Source organism: Castanea sativa, chromosome 10 (assembly GCF_040712315.1).
Source record: "Castanea sativa cultivar Marrone di Chiusa Pesio chromosome 10, ASM4071231v1".
Taxonomy (NCBI): Eukaryota; Viridiplantae; Streptophyta; class Magnoliopsida; order Fagales; family Fagaceae; genus Castanea; species Castanea sativa.
The window spans coordinates 33,380,622-33,395,799 of record NC_134022.1 but is presented as its reverse complement, the minus strand read 5'-3'; the positions used below and the strand labels follow the sequence as shown (position 1 = coordinate 33,395,799).

At 33.2% G+C, this 15,178-nt stretch overlaps 1 protein-coding gene and 1 non-coding gene across 2 annotated transcripts; both read right to left on the bottom strand.

Moving 5' to 3' along the window:
• Positions 1 to 713: 713 nt before the first annotated feature.
• LOC142613553 (uncharacterized) lies at positions 714 to 4,803 on the bottom strand. Its single transcript, XM_075785936.1, has 5 exons — positions 4,282 to 4,803; positions 4,109 to 4,182; positions 2,157 to 2,286; positions 1,762 to 2,064; positions 714 to 1,274 (listed from the first exon to the last, which is right to left on the bottom strand). Exons 1-5 carry the CDS (start codon positions 4,411 to 4,413, stop codon positions 1,002 to 1,004), a joined length of 912 nt encoding a protein of 303 aa, XP_075642051.1. The 5' UTR covers positions 4,414 to 4,803; the 3' UTR covers positions 714 to 1,001.
• Positions 4,804 to 15,105: 10,302 nt separating this feature from the next.
• Positions 15,106 to 15,178, bottom strand: TRNAK-CUU (transfer RNA lysine (anticodon CUU)). Its single transcript has one exon. It is a non-coding gene; the product is annotated as a tRNA-Lys (tRNA).

The following is a 15,178-nucleotide window of genomic DNA, read 5'->3' as shown; positions in this document are numbered from 1 at the left end:
TTGATAAAAAATTATCATAATTATTGCTCTTCTTCTTCTTCTTCTTCCTCTTTCCCTCATTAATTTTTAGGTAAAATACATTTTTACATTGAGCAATGGAACAGGTTGAAATAATAATAAGGAAGACCCAAAATTAAAATATTTAAAACTGCATAATTAACCACAACTCTTAAGCGTCTACTTGCTATACGGTAAATGGTAAATAAAAATTAATGAATTCATGTAAAATTAATATGCAACCAGTTAAAAATTTGTAATTGTGACGTTTTATATAGGACTGAAATTACTATTTCAAAAATTGTGACACTTGCCACTGGTCCAAATTTGTACCTTTATTTTTATTCCTCTTCGTCTTATTGTATCGAACGAATTGGGGTAGAAGATACCACTACATGCCAGAGCTCGACGGCTTTGACAGTAAAGACTTAAGACAGCTCAGCCCACTGTACTAGAACACACCTACTTGGGTGAGTGCTCCTACTCCCAATACCAATCTGACACCTTAACTTTAACCGTTTTGCATAGTCCAAATTGGGATCTGTATTCCCTGTTGCTGTCACAAGGATTTTTCTCTCTCTTGGAAAAGAAAATACAGAGGAGTCAGGAGTGTACTAAATTGACAACAAAAAAAGAGAAATTTTTAAGTACGGAAAAATCATGTATTAGCCAACGTTTTAAAGCAACATGGCTCAAGAGCTTCAGCAAGGGGAATATATCACAACAATAAAATGGTAAATAAATGATAAAATTTAAGCTGCTATAGTGCTAACAACAGCCCAAGCACTTTCATTAAGACAAGCAGCAGAAAACACAAGATTATGGACATTCAACCCAATTAATTAGTACTTTAGTCCATAGTTCTGGTTGACACGTTAAAACCTAACCACAATTCCCGAAACCCAGAATGCAAGGTCAAATAATATAATAACACATCCTCGCTAGGACTAAAAACAAAACCAGACACCAAGGGATCATAAAACAACTGAGTTAGACCTAACATGTTAAACCAGGGCAATGCTGCTCTCACCGCCTGGGGGCTTGCGTACACCACCTAAATAGTCTCGAGACTCTGCCTTCCCATCAGCAAAGATGTCATTGCCACTCATCTCTCGCAGTTTTGCCGTACTCAGTGATTTATCAGCAGCTGATGGAGGAACGTCACCCTTGAATATGTCATTTCCCGAGAGCTCTGTGAATTTCTTGTCATTTATTTTCTTGGCCGTCTTCATAACAGGTTCATCATCGGACATAATATTGCTCTGACCCCCAGCAGGCTATGAATCAGATCAATTAGGAACCAGTTAGGTCTTTGAGGTCTAGAAAATAAGGAATAGAACAAAATACACGCATATATAGAAGAAAAGAAGACTCTTGAAGGGTAAGAAAGAACAAAATTTAGCAACCATAAGCTTGAGCCAGAAATGTGGATGAAACCAAGTGTGCCCTGTGCTGTGAGATATCTACTGTGACATGGACAAACACAAACCCAGATCCTAGCAACTTAATAAAAATACATAACCATATGGTCAAATTGGATTAATCTATTTAGTGCATCACTTCCTAAAGCATCAAATCTAATATATGCTCTATTGCCAACCTAGGCATGAGGGCTTTTTCAACCTCTCCCAACATAAGTTATATAATTCCTACTCTGCAATATATGTACATACACCTGCACAGACACGTGCGCACACACAAATATGTAGGGAAAGAGAGAGAGATCATGGAACTTATGTGTATGCATCCATGCAATTCACTCACATTAGAAACTTTGACAGATGTGCGTACTGGAGCAGCTTCACCAATTTCTATGCTTCCTTTCAAGTCCAATGTACGAGCAGTTATTGGCCGAGGTAAGATTTCAGGAGGGGGTGCAAAGATGTCATGTCCACTAAGCTCCTTGCACTTTGCATCAGAGAGCTGCTTCTTCAAATTTGCGTCCTCACTTTCTAGTGTCCCACTTAACTCACGCTGCTTTGCAACCTCAGGCAAAGTAGTAGGCTTTTTGGGAGATACACTATCTTCCTCACCAAAAGAGATATGGCTAATTCCGGTTACGGCTTGCTGGCAATTCCAAACAATTAAATACAAGTTAATACAGAGAACAGAGATCTGTGTTTCCATAGAATGTTGATCAGCAAGAAATGGACAGACACCTGGTACATGCGTATTCCTGTTTTGTTAGCTGGAGTAAGGTTGGCAATTTCAGATTCTTCTGCATCACTTTCTCCATGAAATATGCCACTACCAGTCATCTCCTTCATTTTATACCCTGAACAAGGTTTCCTGAAAGCCGAAAGGGTTTTAGAAACCTTGGATAAATAGCACACACTAACATGGCCCTATGACATCTTGGGACATCAAGAACATGCAAAATAATCAAATTAGAAAATGGAAGTTCTTTTTAATGCATCATTTGATTCAACTTGATAACAGATTCATTCCTCCATTTGCATCAAATATTGTAGCATCAGTAAAGAGACATGGAAAACTGCACAACACAGCATAAGAAAGAGAGACACAAACTACACTAGAAAGGAAAAATTTTGAGTTTTTTTTTTTTTTTTTGAGGAAAATAGCAGCAAGGAACATAATCTTAAAAATAATATTGTAGCATCAGTAAAGGGACATGGAAACTGCCCAACACAGCATAAGGAAGAGAAGCGCAAACTATCTAGAAAAATAAATTTTGAGTTTTCTTTTTTGCTGAGGAAAACAGTAGCAAGGAACATAATCTTAAGAATATTATTGTAGCATCAGTAAAGAGAGATGGAAACTGCACAACACAGCATAAGAAAGAGAGGCTTAAACTACACTAGCAAGGAAAATTTTGAGTTTTTTTTTTTGAGGAAAACAGTAGTAAGGAACATAATCTTAAGAATATTCTGCCACTTTTTTGCCACACTCCTCAGTCTCCTTGATATTTTACTGATTTCTGCTCCTAAAAAAAAAAGGCCACTACCATTTTGAATAGCATTAAACCAATGCTTGTAAATGAAAAGGATCTTGATCACTTCTAAAATAAATGAATCTGATTTCACATCATCAGTAGAGATTAACATCTACCTCCAGGGTCCTAACACAATGAAATGCTTTCAAATGCTAACATAAAAATAAAAAGATTAACGGGACATCTAAATACACAATAAAAGTTCATTTATATCATTACACGGGTAAGCACCAGTGGCCTGCATCAACTGCTAAATCAGTATCGGTACCAAATTTCTAATGAAAACTTTGATACAAAAAGGGAAAAATATATATATTAAAAAAAATTAGAATGTTACAAATATGCATGTTTTGTAAAGCACTGAAAATTAATCTTTGTAGCAAATAATTAGAGCTATAAATACAGGGATATAATTTGCCTGAAAACATTTTCAGTTTACTTAAGGTTTAGGATATGGACTTTTCACCAAATGTCATACCTATAGAAAACCTATACACCTCTCCAACTAACAAAGAAAAAAGCCAAATTGGACCATAGTGACACTGAAAATTAGGATCTCTATGGCTCCAATCTCCATCTAGTCCTATATTAATCAATTTGAGAGCTCAATTTTAATCCCAAAAAAAGAGCCTCCTAAGTTAACCATATTAAATTATCATTAGACGAAGATCTGTTATGGAAACAAACATAACGCAATATCAATTCCCAATTTGTTCATAAAGGGAATTCATAATCACAACTTTGACGTAAAAGCCAAAAGTAGATCCAAACATTGCGGCTCCATTAAAAAGATCCCGCATTTTAATTTAAAATTCAAATTTTATTTATTTCAAAAAATAAGCAACATAATTTACAGAGAGAGAGAGAGATTTGAATAGATTGTTCAAAATCACGCGCCGAATAAGCAGATCAATCACAGATCATTGAATAAATCAACCATAAAAAGGGGAAAGTGTTTATAATTCTAAAATATATATATACACCTTTCGCGGAAAATATAGTCAGTCAACCTTTAGTAAAAATATCTTAAACCGTGAATAATGCAAACCATAGTCAAAAACTGAAATTTTAAACTACTCTATGTTTCACGCAGTAAAAATTGAAAATTATGAGAAGCAAAAAAAAAAAAAAAAAAGCGGAAGCAGAAGCAGATCTCACCGTTTGTTTAAGCTCTCGAATTCCTCATCCGTGACTTGTCCTCCAAACACAACCTTACGGATCCCATCGGACGGCTAAGAATTTCCCCCACCAAACAAACAAATTAATTTCCAAATCAGTAAATTTAAAAGAGAGAGAGAGAGTAATAGTTATTGATATGAATATTTGTGTACCTGGTGGGAGCGCGTGGCGGAGCGAGAAGCAGAGGAGGCAAGGTTAGGAGAATCGGCTGGGGGATTCTCAGACCAAGTGAGCAGATCTGCTGTGGATGTGTGTGGTTTTCTCACCGGTGTGCTCCTCTCCATTCTTTCTTCTTTTGTTTACACCAATAACGAATCACTTGCCCGAATTAGAAACCAATCTAGAAAAAACAGTCGCACAGAAATCGGTATTTCTCCTCGTCGTCGTAGTCGTCTCCAACTTTCTCTCCAAAAAAAAATATAAGAGATCACTGTGTGAGAGACCGTGTGTTGGTGTTGGTGTTGGTGTTGGTGTGTATTCGGCTATTCAGGCAGAGAGTGGGGTCGTTGAGAAATGACGATAATGCCCTCTGCCTGATCTAGAACTTTCTTTGCTTGCTACTACTAGTAGTGTGTGTGTGTGTCGTTGCTTCTACTTTTATATGTGTGGGCTCTTTGGAATTGGGGAGTGGATTGGAAGGGAAACCACTATTATTCTGGACTTATAAGAAAAGCAGTAGCAGCTACTCTTTCTTGTGTTTTAAAACACAAAGAAATTATTTTAAGGTTTAAAATAAATAAATAAAATTTAAAAAAAAAGGACAAGGGTATTTATAAAGTTTTATAACCGTCGATCTCTCTTTCTCTCAAGTCACAAGTCACAAGTCACAAGTCACAACTACTAAATTTGAATCTTGTACCGCCCTTTCTGATTTTTATTTATTTATTGTTTTTCTATGCTCAGCAGCATGTGCACCGAATGTACCGTCACGTGCCGGTCATTAAAGATGATCCACCGGTAATTTTAATCTACTTGGAATTACTATGATGTCCCTAAGTCTTAGGCTACCAAAGTCCAAAACTGCCCTTGCTGACTGTAGTAAACAAATGACCCTTGACGAGCGGGAAAGGGAAAGTCATCACTAAATTTATGATGTATATTTTAAGAAGGTTTTATGAGACATTTTTCTGATAATGTACATAAGTCACACATTAAAAATTGCCCTCACTAAATTTATTTGACAAAAAAAATGACCCTTTAGGAAGAAGATTTTTTTCCTTTTCTCTTCTTCCCACCACGGAGAAGGTATTTTATAAAAAATGTCTCATGAGATATTTTTCTCACGATATGTAGAATTCACATATGTGAGATTCACACATGTTGTAAAATGAATATCTTATAAGGCTTATAGGGGCTTGGGCCCAGGTGACCAAGAGTGGCCCATGAAGCCAAGGCCCAACACTGTGAGGATAGGATCAGTCCACTGATAAACATGTAAGGGTCTAAGGATAGCATTTGGGAGAACCCAATCGTGTTCGAGCCAGGTCAAGCCCAGTACAAACTAATAAACTAGGGAGAAGCTGACGAGGGGATGGTAACCGAGCATTGTTAGTTCCTTTGGGAGACTCACTACCGAATGTTATTTAGCGTCTAAAACAAGTTTCAAGAGAATCGTCAAAAAGCATGATGATTCATTGGGATTCTGGCCAAAAGTGGAAATGTATGTAAATTGGTAAATTGATAATGTTGAGTGCCCCACTAAGGAGAGACTATAAAAAAGGGATAAGGAGGCAAACAATGGGGATGGTTGGAAAACACTGGGAAAACACTAGGAAAGATACTGAGAAAAACACAAGAAAAACACGGGAAATAGGAGTAGACACAAGGAAATGAGGTAATGCACACAAGAGGGAAGGGAGTGTGAGTAAACAAAGAGGGAGAAGAACGACAAAAAGGGGAAGGTGTGGAGATCAAACAGGGTTTTCAGGAGAAGGATACAACTTGGATTGACTAATTGAAGCTCGGGCTCTACCTGTAGGATCGCAAGTATGCCCACAAATAAATAAATTAGGGTCCAAATCCTTCATACTATAGCCCAAGCAGGTTTGGGGATCACAAGACCGTTTCATAAGATATTTTTTTCTTTCTACAATAGATGTGATTTGTGAAAGTTCCTTACACATTTTGCTAATTGCCCTTTAAATTTATATTGATTATTGCTTTCATGTTTTAATTACATGAAATATACGTTATTCTCAATGGTCAATTAAGAATATAGAACAACTTTCTTTTGGTCCTATCTGGCTAATTTCCTAACTCCATCTTTACATTTATTCTTGTTCACAAAACATATAAAAATTGCAAAGTTCACCTAAAATTTTATATAAATGATTAAAAATATATTTAAATCATGGATTTGAAACACATAACACATGTAACAAGTAATTATCACACACTTTTACAAAATAATTTTGTGCAATAAATAAAAGCCACAGATTACCATGTGTTCAAAGTTGACATTGTTACATAAATTAAAATGATAAATTCGGTGCAATTATTAATGCTTTGTGACCATGTTGGCAACTAGAGCAGGTTCTACTTCTACATTCCTCTTAAAAGCTAGTGTACCCATGACTTTCATTTTAGCATGGTCAAAGTTTTCGAAGCTAAATTGTGACTTTGGATAATTAGTACCTATTGATATATATATTTATAAGAACAGGCCCTTTTTGCCACACAGCTTCTCCAAGAAGCACATCAGATTCAACTCTCCACCCATGTGAGCACTGAGAATTGTAATCCTCATAAGCTTCATTCGTGGGGCATGTCCAAAAAAAAGTTTCACGTGTAGTGAATGGGCATCGATCATGATCATATTTCTGATCCTCATCATGTGCCTTCTTTTTTCACCTTTACTTGGAGTTCTAGGCTTCTCTTTTTATTCTTCGGGGAAAATTCTTGCCGGGAAAAAGTAGTTGTAATTATAGGTGGAAAAAAAAAATAATAAAAAAAGGAAGTAATCTCTTGCTGGTTGTGAGGTTTGCACTCTACTGCACAAAATAAGGGTAGAGCTGTCATTCTACTAAGGGGCATCTTCGTCCTGTAAAGTACGAATATATTCGTTGTGAGGATCATAAATCATAACGATAAGCAACGACAACGTGATGATAAAGTGATCCGTTAGAAAATAATAATAATAATAATAATTCCACCCAGTTGCCTACAGGCACCCATTACGGGACTGTTATTTTGAATTTGATATCCCATTAACTGGAAAAAAAAATTTGTTATATTATTAATAATTTAAGTAGATAATAAAAACTTGATATTCAATGTTTGTTTAAATATTGAAGACAATAATATTTAATCTATTTTTTTCATAAGATTTTGAGAATGTTTAATCCTGTTTGAAAATGCAGTACAAAGTCCCAAAACCAAATAGTAGACAAAACATATTCAATTTCCTCTGGCATAAAAGAAAAAAAAACAAATTTTCAATTTCCCAAAAAGGAAAGAATGCTGATTTTAGGGCCATTACACACGTTCGAGCCCAGTGGACCTCATCACATGCTCAAGTAAACTGATTTTGTTCTATTTTTAAATTCTTTCAACAATGAATTTGTTTGTTTCCATCCTTCAAAATTTGTTTAAATTTGAATTTAAATTTTGGGTGTTGTTTGATTTCGATCTTATCATGTCATGATTTGGGGAATTAATTCCAGAAATCTCGTGGAAAACCTCTCATCACAATGATTGACTAAAACTAAACTGTGCAAGAATCCTAAGATTGACTTTGAGAGAATTGTTTCTTTTATATTAGAATCAGGGCAGGTATCTCTTCTAACTAAATAATTTGTGTTGCCCACGTCAAGAGCGTGTCAAGTCAGCATACGAGCCAATTTGTTTCGTATTCTAATGAAACACTTCAATATATAATAGCATTTAAAATTAATTAAAAATACTACTATTAGAATAATGACTTGTAAAAATTGTGAGGTCTCGAAATTTTGGCACAATATTAGAAAATCAACCAAAAATTAAAAGTATTCAGTAATATATACTAGTGTATAATTCTGTGTATATGGACAGGTACAATTAAAAAGAATTACAATTATCACATCCACACTCTTAGTATGACGGTCACTCCACAAGTATAAGTGCTTGTTTAAGTATGGAGGGAGCAAGAGCCAGAGTTCAAGTCTTCAAGAATGAGTTTCACACACATATATACTTAGATTAGGTTAGAGTAAAATTTCTATTTTGTATATAAAAAAAAATCATAATTACATGGTTTAAATTACACTTTTTTTAGAATATGTTAAAATTATATATAGTATTAACTTATACATTTTTTAATCTATACATTTCTAAAATATGTAATGATTTCTCGTTATGTGTGTGTGTGTGTGTGTGATTTTGGAATTTAATTGTATATAGACTCTTCAGTTTTTGCACCAGATAATTCACTTGCCACAAAAATATAAAAATGAGATGGACACGTGTCGTAAAATTTGACTCCAATTGAAGTCCAATTTAGAATCTAATTGGATTTGGACTCTTCAATTTTTACACTCAATAATTCATTTAGGATCCGTTTGGATACAATTTATTTTGCTAAAAACTTAAAACAATAAAAAAATAAAAAAAGTTACAGTTCACATGCGTTGCACTTTTCACATGCCTAAATTCATTGTTCATGGACAATGAACAGTGCAAGAGGCGCTCAACTGAAGAAGAAGAAGAAAAAAAACCCCGCAAAATGGGCCACAAATGCACTACCCAAACAATACCTAAGTACAAAAATTAAAAATTAAATGGGACACACAGTGCAAAATTGAGAATCAAATTGAAATCTAATTAGATTTTCTCTGAATATATATATATATATATATATATTGGAGAATCTATAAATAGTTTTTTTTTTTAAGCAGAGAATCTATAAATAGGAAGAATTAAACAATGTTTTTTTTTCTCAATTCTATTTTTGGTCGAAGTATGAAATTTGACAATTATGACAATTATTAATAATTTTTCATTGGTATTGGCTTACCTCTAGTACTTTTTTAACTAAACATGTCATTTTAAAAAATATATACTATGGTAAGTGGTAGTGGTTTTTAATCTCCACCTTTTATTTAGTTAGTCAATAATATGACAGTTTTTTGTTAAAACAAAAGGAGATTTCTTTTTAAAAAGTATTAGAGGTAAGCCAAACTTTTTTTTTTTTTTCATTATGCCAAAAGTCTTGTATCTCAGATGATTGGCATCTCCTAGCGTTTTCTAAATAAGATATTCATGGTTCGAATTCCCTTCTCTCAACTATCACCTTATCAAAAATAAAAAATAATACTTCATTATAATTTAGATTGTATGTATGGAATTATCTATTTTACTATAGAGATTAAATTCAATAAGGATGTAGTGTAAAACCCAAGTTTTACCTCTCCAATCCCAACATGTCACATCATCATTTTACATATTAAGAATAGACATAACCACACACAATCAATTATAATACCCATTTGAATATTTAACTTAACTGAGACTATATTGAGATATTATTATGTGTAGTAGGATGTATTAAATTTTAAGTAAAAAAGTTGATGTGGCAATCTCTTATTGGATGGTGTAAAACATGATTTTTACACTTCATCCTTATTAAATTCGAACTCTTTACTATAATACCATTCAACGAAAATATGATTTGACAATATTCTAATAAAAGGTTTACCACTGCGTACCCTTGGCGTAATAGTCACTCCACAAGTACAAAATTGTGAAGTCTTACATGCTTAAATGACAACATTAAAATAAGGGTCCGTTTGGATAGAACTTATTGCTGAAAATTGAAAACTGAAAACTGAAAACACTGTAGCGAAATAATTTTTAAATGTGTAAATAGTATTGCGGGACCCATTTTTAATAAAAAATTGCTAAAAAAGTACATACACAGTGCACGCACAGTACGCACACTGCGCGCTTGTCTCCACAGCAGCAAAAAAAAAAAAAAAAAAAAAAAAGGAAAGTTGCAAAACACGGACGCAGCTACTTTCAGCTGAATCCAAACACATTCTAAGTCAACCAAAACTTAAAAGGCTTCAGTTTTATATATATAAAATATATACTTGTTGATCACATGTGCATAGGCACATAGCACGGCAAATTTAAAAATAAAAAAAAAAATTTATTCTCTTTTATTTTTTTTCTATACATATGAATTTTGGGTAAAATACAAATTTGTTTCCTTAACTTTACCATTTTTTTTTTTTGTTCCTAAACTTTAAGAAATTATTCTTTCATCCTTAAACTTTGTAAAGTGTTTTTTTAATAGTTTAAAGAGAAAAATAAGGATGAAAAAAGATTTTTTTTTTTTTTCAATTGTTAATAGATAAAAAAACAAGATTCTAAAAAAGTTTAAAGAAAAAGTGAAAAAAAAAAAAAAGTTTAGGGACGAAAACAATATTTTTAAAGTTTGGATATGAAAAATAAACTTTTGGTAAAGTTTAGAGACTAAAATAGTATTTTATTCTATGAAACTTTGATGATTATGATAGTTATTAATAAATATTTTTTATGATTGTGTTTGTATATGGAACTTTATATTTTACATTAGATAATTATGATTGTATATAGAATTATACATTTAAAGAAATATATAGTGTACCAAGATTCAATTGAAGAGTTTAAATACAAAATAGGATTTAAATTCAATTGGAAAAAAATATATACTAGAAAATGACATGTAAGATTACGAGGTTTTAAAATTTGATGTGGTATAATATTATGAGAGCAATCAAAAGTCAAATCGCTTCATTTTTTTTATAGATTAAAGTATAGATTATAGATTGTTACAATTTCAAGATTACTTTCCTTCAACCATCAAGTTTGACTATTTTATCACCCTACTTGCTACTTTCAAAATAAAGTTAGTTCTTTTGAGTATAAAATTAATTTTATGTTAAAAGTTGAGGGATGAAACTTAATTATACAATTAATAGACCTAATCGATCCAACAAATGTACATGGATGTAATAGAAATTATCACATTTTAGATGACCAAAAAGTGTAGTTTGAACTTTGATTGTTCGAAAAAAAAAAAAGAAGTTGTGGTTTGATTGATTTATTTATTTATTTGTTTTAAGGTTTCTAAGGGACCCATTTATGGGTTTGCGATTCATCGTCACCAAACTTGGATGCAGGAGAGAATATTTTAAGTAGATATAAACAAAAACGGACCGATTGAACATACACTATTTTTTTCTATTTTTAAGTAGACAACTTAGAACTTACTTACCAAACAGAAAGAGAAGTGAGGATTCCTGGAAGAAGCTGTAATGTCAGTCTTTACTAGGTTTATATGCATTACCTATTTCATCTAATCAATTAAATAATCCTAATGTTGCTATTGAACTATAAGTCTATAACTACCATCATCATGATAAGTTGGTAAGTAGTAGTACCATATATACTGAGTGTAAGTAGCACAGCTGTCAGTCCCTCTGTTTTCTGTACATTTTAGTTACTTTGCTAATCAAGGCTGCAGAAACTATATAAAAATTAAAGTTGAACCACTCTGGATTCTGAAAAATTCCTGCTTTTTACTGGCCAACAATGAAAGTGTTCCACGTGAAGGGAATTAAAATGTTACAGCTATTTCTTCTTCTTCTTCTTCTGCTAGAGTTATCTTATCTAATGTCTCCCACAAGCCATTGGCCATGTATATTTTCATTTTTTTTATTAGAAATCAATATAATTAGGCTATTGTTGATAGGAGGCCTAGTGGGCGAGTCCAGCATCTTGCTAAAGGTGAATGCCAAGTTGGGTCGAGTCTTAGTCGACCTGTTAGCGTTGAATTATCACGCTTTAACAAAATAAAGTTGCGCTCATACCACTAGTTATAGGCTTATAGCTTTTGGTGTGCGCTTGGTCCAAACAACTTTTATTAACATGAACCATGTACATATCTAGTCATTAGGCCAAAGGATATTCCTCCATCCACACTTTACAATTAAGGATCTAAACTAGAGTCTAAAGTTAAAGTACAATCATTGACATTAGTTTAATAATTAACTAAACATCAATTAATTAGTTTCAATAAACTTATGATTAACTTGATATAATTCAAAAAGGGGGCTGTCTTGTCGTCACTAGTCATGCATGCTTTGGGCAAGAAAGATGTGTTGTCATGGAGGATAAAGACTACACAGATTATCAACCACCTAAAATGGGGGGCCAAATGCAAAGAAAACTAGCTTGTATCTGGATTCTGGTGTGAGTGATTATCATCTCCCGAAAAAGACTACCGATTCAGCCTAAGGCCTTAGAGCACGGTCACATTGGAACTTTTAAGCCACCAATCGTTGAAATGATAAGTGTTGTTTATCATACTAGCACTGTTTGCAAAACGTTGAAATGATAAGTGTTGTTTATCATACTAGCACTGTTTGCACTGTTTATCATGATGTTTCTGTTTTTCTCATTGATGAAACTTCCTGCAATTTTAACTCAAAATAAAAAATTACCACACCCTGTCCCTGTTTTACTACGGACAAGGAGTAAAAAGTGCCCGTTAACTTGGTACGTAAAAAAAAAACTTGGTAAGTAATTGTTGTGCATAATGCTTGTTAGTTGTAAACGTTTCTGGGTAAATATTGGGTATTTTCAGAGTACCATAAATACATATTCTTTTCTCTTACATAATTGTGGGTCCTACTAATTAAATTTATAGAGAGACTCACAATTTAGGTGAGAGGAGAGAGTACGCATTTATGGTACTTCCGGAATATTTAATAATTTTTCAACGTTTCTGTTTTTCTCATTCATAAAACTTCCTGCAATTTTAACTCAAAATAAAAAAATTATTACAACACCCTATTTTCCCATTGACAAAGAGTAAAAAGTGCCAGTTAACTTGGTAAGTAGTTGTGTCCAAGGTTGTCAAAATCGAGATCCTATGTAGGATCGTAAGAAGTAGGTGGGATCGTAGATCGTAGGATCGGATCGTGGATCGTAAGATCGGATCGTGGATTGTAAGATCCTACATTATTTTCGAAAAAAACAAAAAATACACATTGGTATGTTAAATAATCACATAAATTATACATTCATTGATATAATTACCATACATCACTACATCCATTTGTAAGCATCATTTAAAGAGGCCAAAAATCTCAAAATATGACACTCTATTGGGAAATTTTTTATTTGGGTCCAACTGACATTCTTTCTACATTAAAGTGAAAAAACTTGGTTTATTGGAATTGTATTTTTCATTTAGGTCCAACTAAGCCTTCTATCAAGTTAAAGATGATTACAAGAAACCAAGGTCATTTAGGATTGTTAAAATTGTACAATCCTACTGATCTTGAACGATCGCAAAGATCCTTGAAAGATCTGAATCGTTTTGGTGAGATCGTAAAATCGTAGGATTGTAGGATCCAGATCGAGATTTTGACAACCATGCTAATGCTTGTAATTTGAGCAAGCACTTGAACACCTTAAAAGTAGATAATTATTTAATATATGATACATTTTTAATTAACAAGTATTAACAAATAGAAGATTGAACTATAAAATTTATATAAAAGAAAGTAAGTAATTTAATTAAACTTTGCTTGAAGAATTTCAAATGCTATTTAATCATTATTTATTTAATGTTGGGTTGCTTTATTAAAAAAAAAAGTTCTAATTAGTTTAAATTTACATAGTTTGATTATCACTGTTTATAAATCTGAAAATTGAATTAAAAACATATATCACAAGGATGACTTAAAAAAATGTGAACTTTCAAGAACTTACATAGTGTAAGGTCACAATTTACACCCAAACCCAAAAATAAGATTGGAATAGGCCCAAAAAGTTCAATATAATTAATTTGTAGAGAGTGAGCTTGAAATCTAGGTTCTAGTAATTGTTAATAACAAAGATGATGGGCTAGATTGTAATAACATACACTTGGGATGGTTTATAAGCCAAAAATTGTCCTCGGACTCAAGCCGAGGAGACTGGTTCTTATATTTCAATTTCTCAAAGACAGATTACAGTTATTGATCTTAATGTCTACAATGTTTTCTCTCTTCTTCCTCCGATCCCTCTTTCTCAATGGCCCCTCCTTCTTTTATATCATCCTTCTTCTTTCCCCCATCCTCCACGTATGGATCAGATTGATAGTTTAGATACTTGTCTCATTAGCCCATTCTTGAAGTCTTTAGAAGCAGCTGTAAGGCTGAACCCTGATACTCAGGCATCACTTCCTCATTAATGCGACTAAAGAAGTAGTCGTAGAGCATTCAATTTCAATAGTAACAACTTTATTTTAGATATTTCATAGCCCTTCTTCCTCTGTTGTACATTCACCACGCCTACCCCTACTTATAGGATCTCCTAGAATATTGCATTTGGACGTCAGATAACCCTTTCCTATCTTGGCTTTAACTAGCCAAGGACACACTTTTCTTCGAACCACCTTCTTGGACAACCTTAATCTAACCTCACCTCTCTATCTATTAGCAATGCCTATTGGGCTGATATTCCTACATCCTCGAAACATTCAGTGCCCTCAGATTGGGTCTCTAGGCCAACACACATTCCTGGCCCATTAACCCCACACAGTATGCAACATTACAAATAATTTATTTTAAAAATAATAATAATAATAATAATTTAATAGTTATAATAGAGGCTTCAATTTTACTTGCATTGATGAGAATTTTTTAATAATAATATGTCACCATCAATAAGTGTCTTGTTTTTGTTGTGCTAAAGCAGCGAAAGCTAGGTTTTAGGAGAGTTCATTTGAAAAATATCTCCTCACCAAATGCAGGCAGACTCCTCATTAGCTATATCTTTAAAGAATAAAAAACACAACCTTTCTAAACCAATTATTAAAAAACCAATTAGTAGGAAAGAAAGAGGAGAACAGAAGTAAAAAGAATGGATTAGAGCATTTTATAAGAGCAGTTCAATGGGATCGTACAACCACACTGAGAGAAGTACTTCCTCATTATAAAAAATGTAAAAATTGTCATTATCAAAAACGCCCACCGTGGGGCTCGAACCCACGACCACAAGGTTAAGAGCCTTGCGCTCTACCAACTGAGCTAGACGGGC

What these genes read in the sequence shown, in the direction of transcription:
- LOC142613553 (XM_075785936.1), bottom strand. Translation starts at nt 4,413, where the DNA reads ATGGAGAGGAGCACACCGGTGAGAAAACCACACACATCCACAGCAGAT. An exon ending in TTCGAGAGCTTAAACAAACG is followed by an intron (nt 2,287 to 4,108) that starts GTGAGATCTGCT and finishes TTCGGCTTTCAG; the next exon opens with GAAACCTTGTTCAGGGTATA. An exon ending in CATCTGTCAAAGTTTCTAAT is followed by an intron (nt 1,275 to 1,761) that starts GTGAGTGAATTG and finishes TCTGATTCATAG; the next exon opens with CCTGCTGGGGGTCAGAGCAA.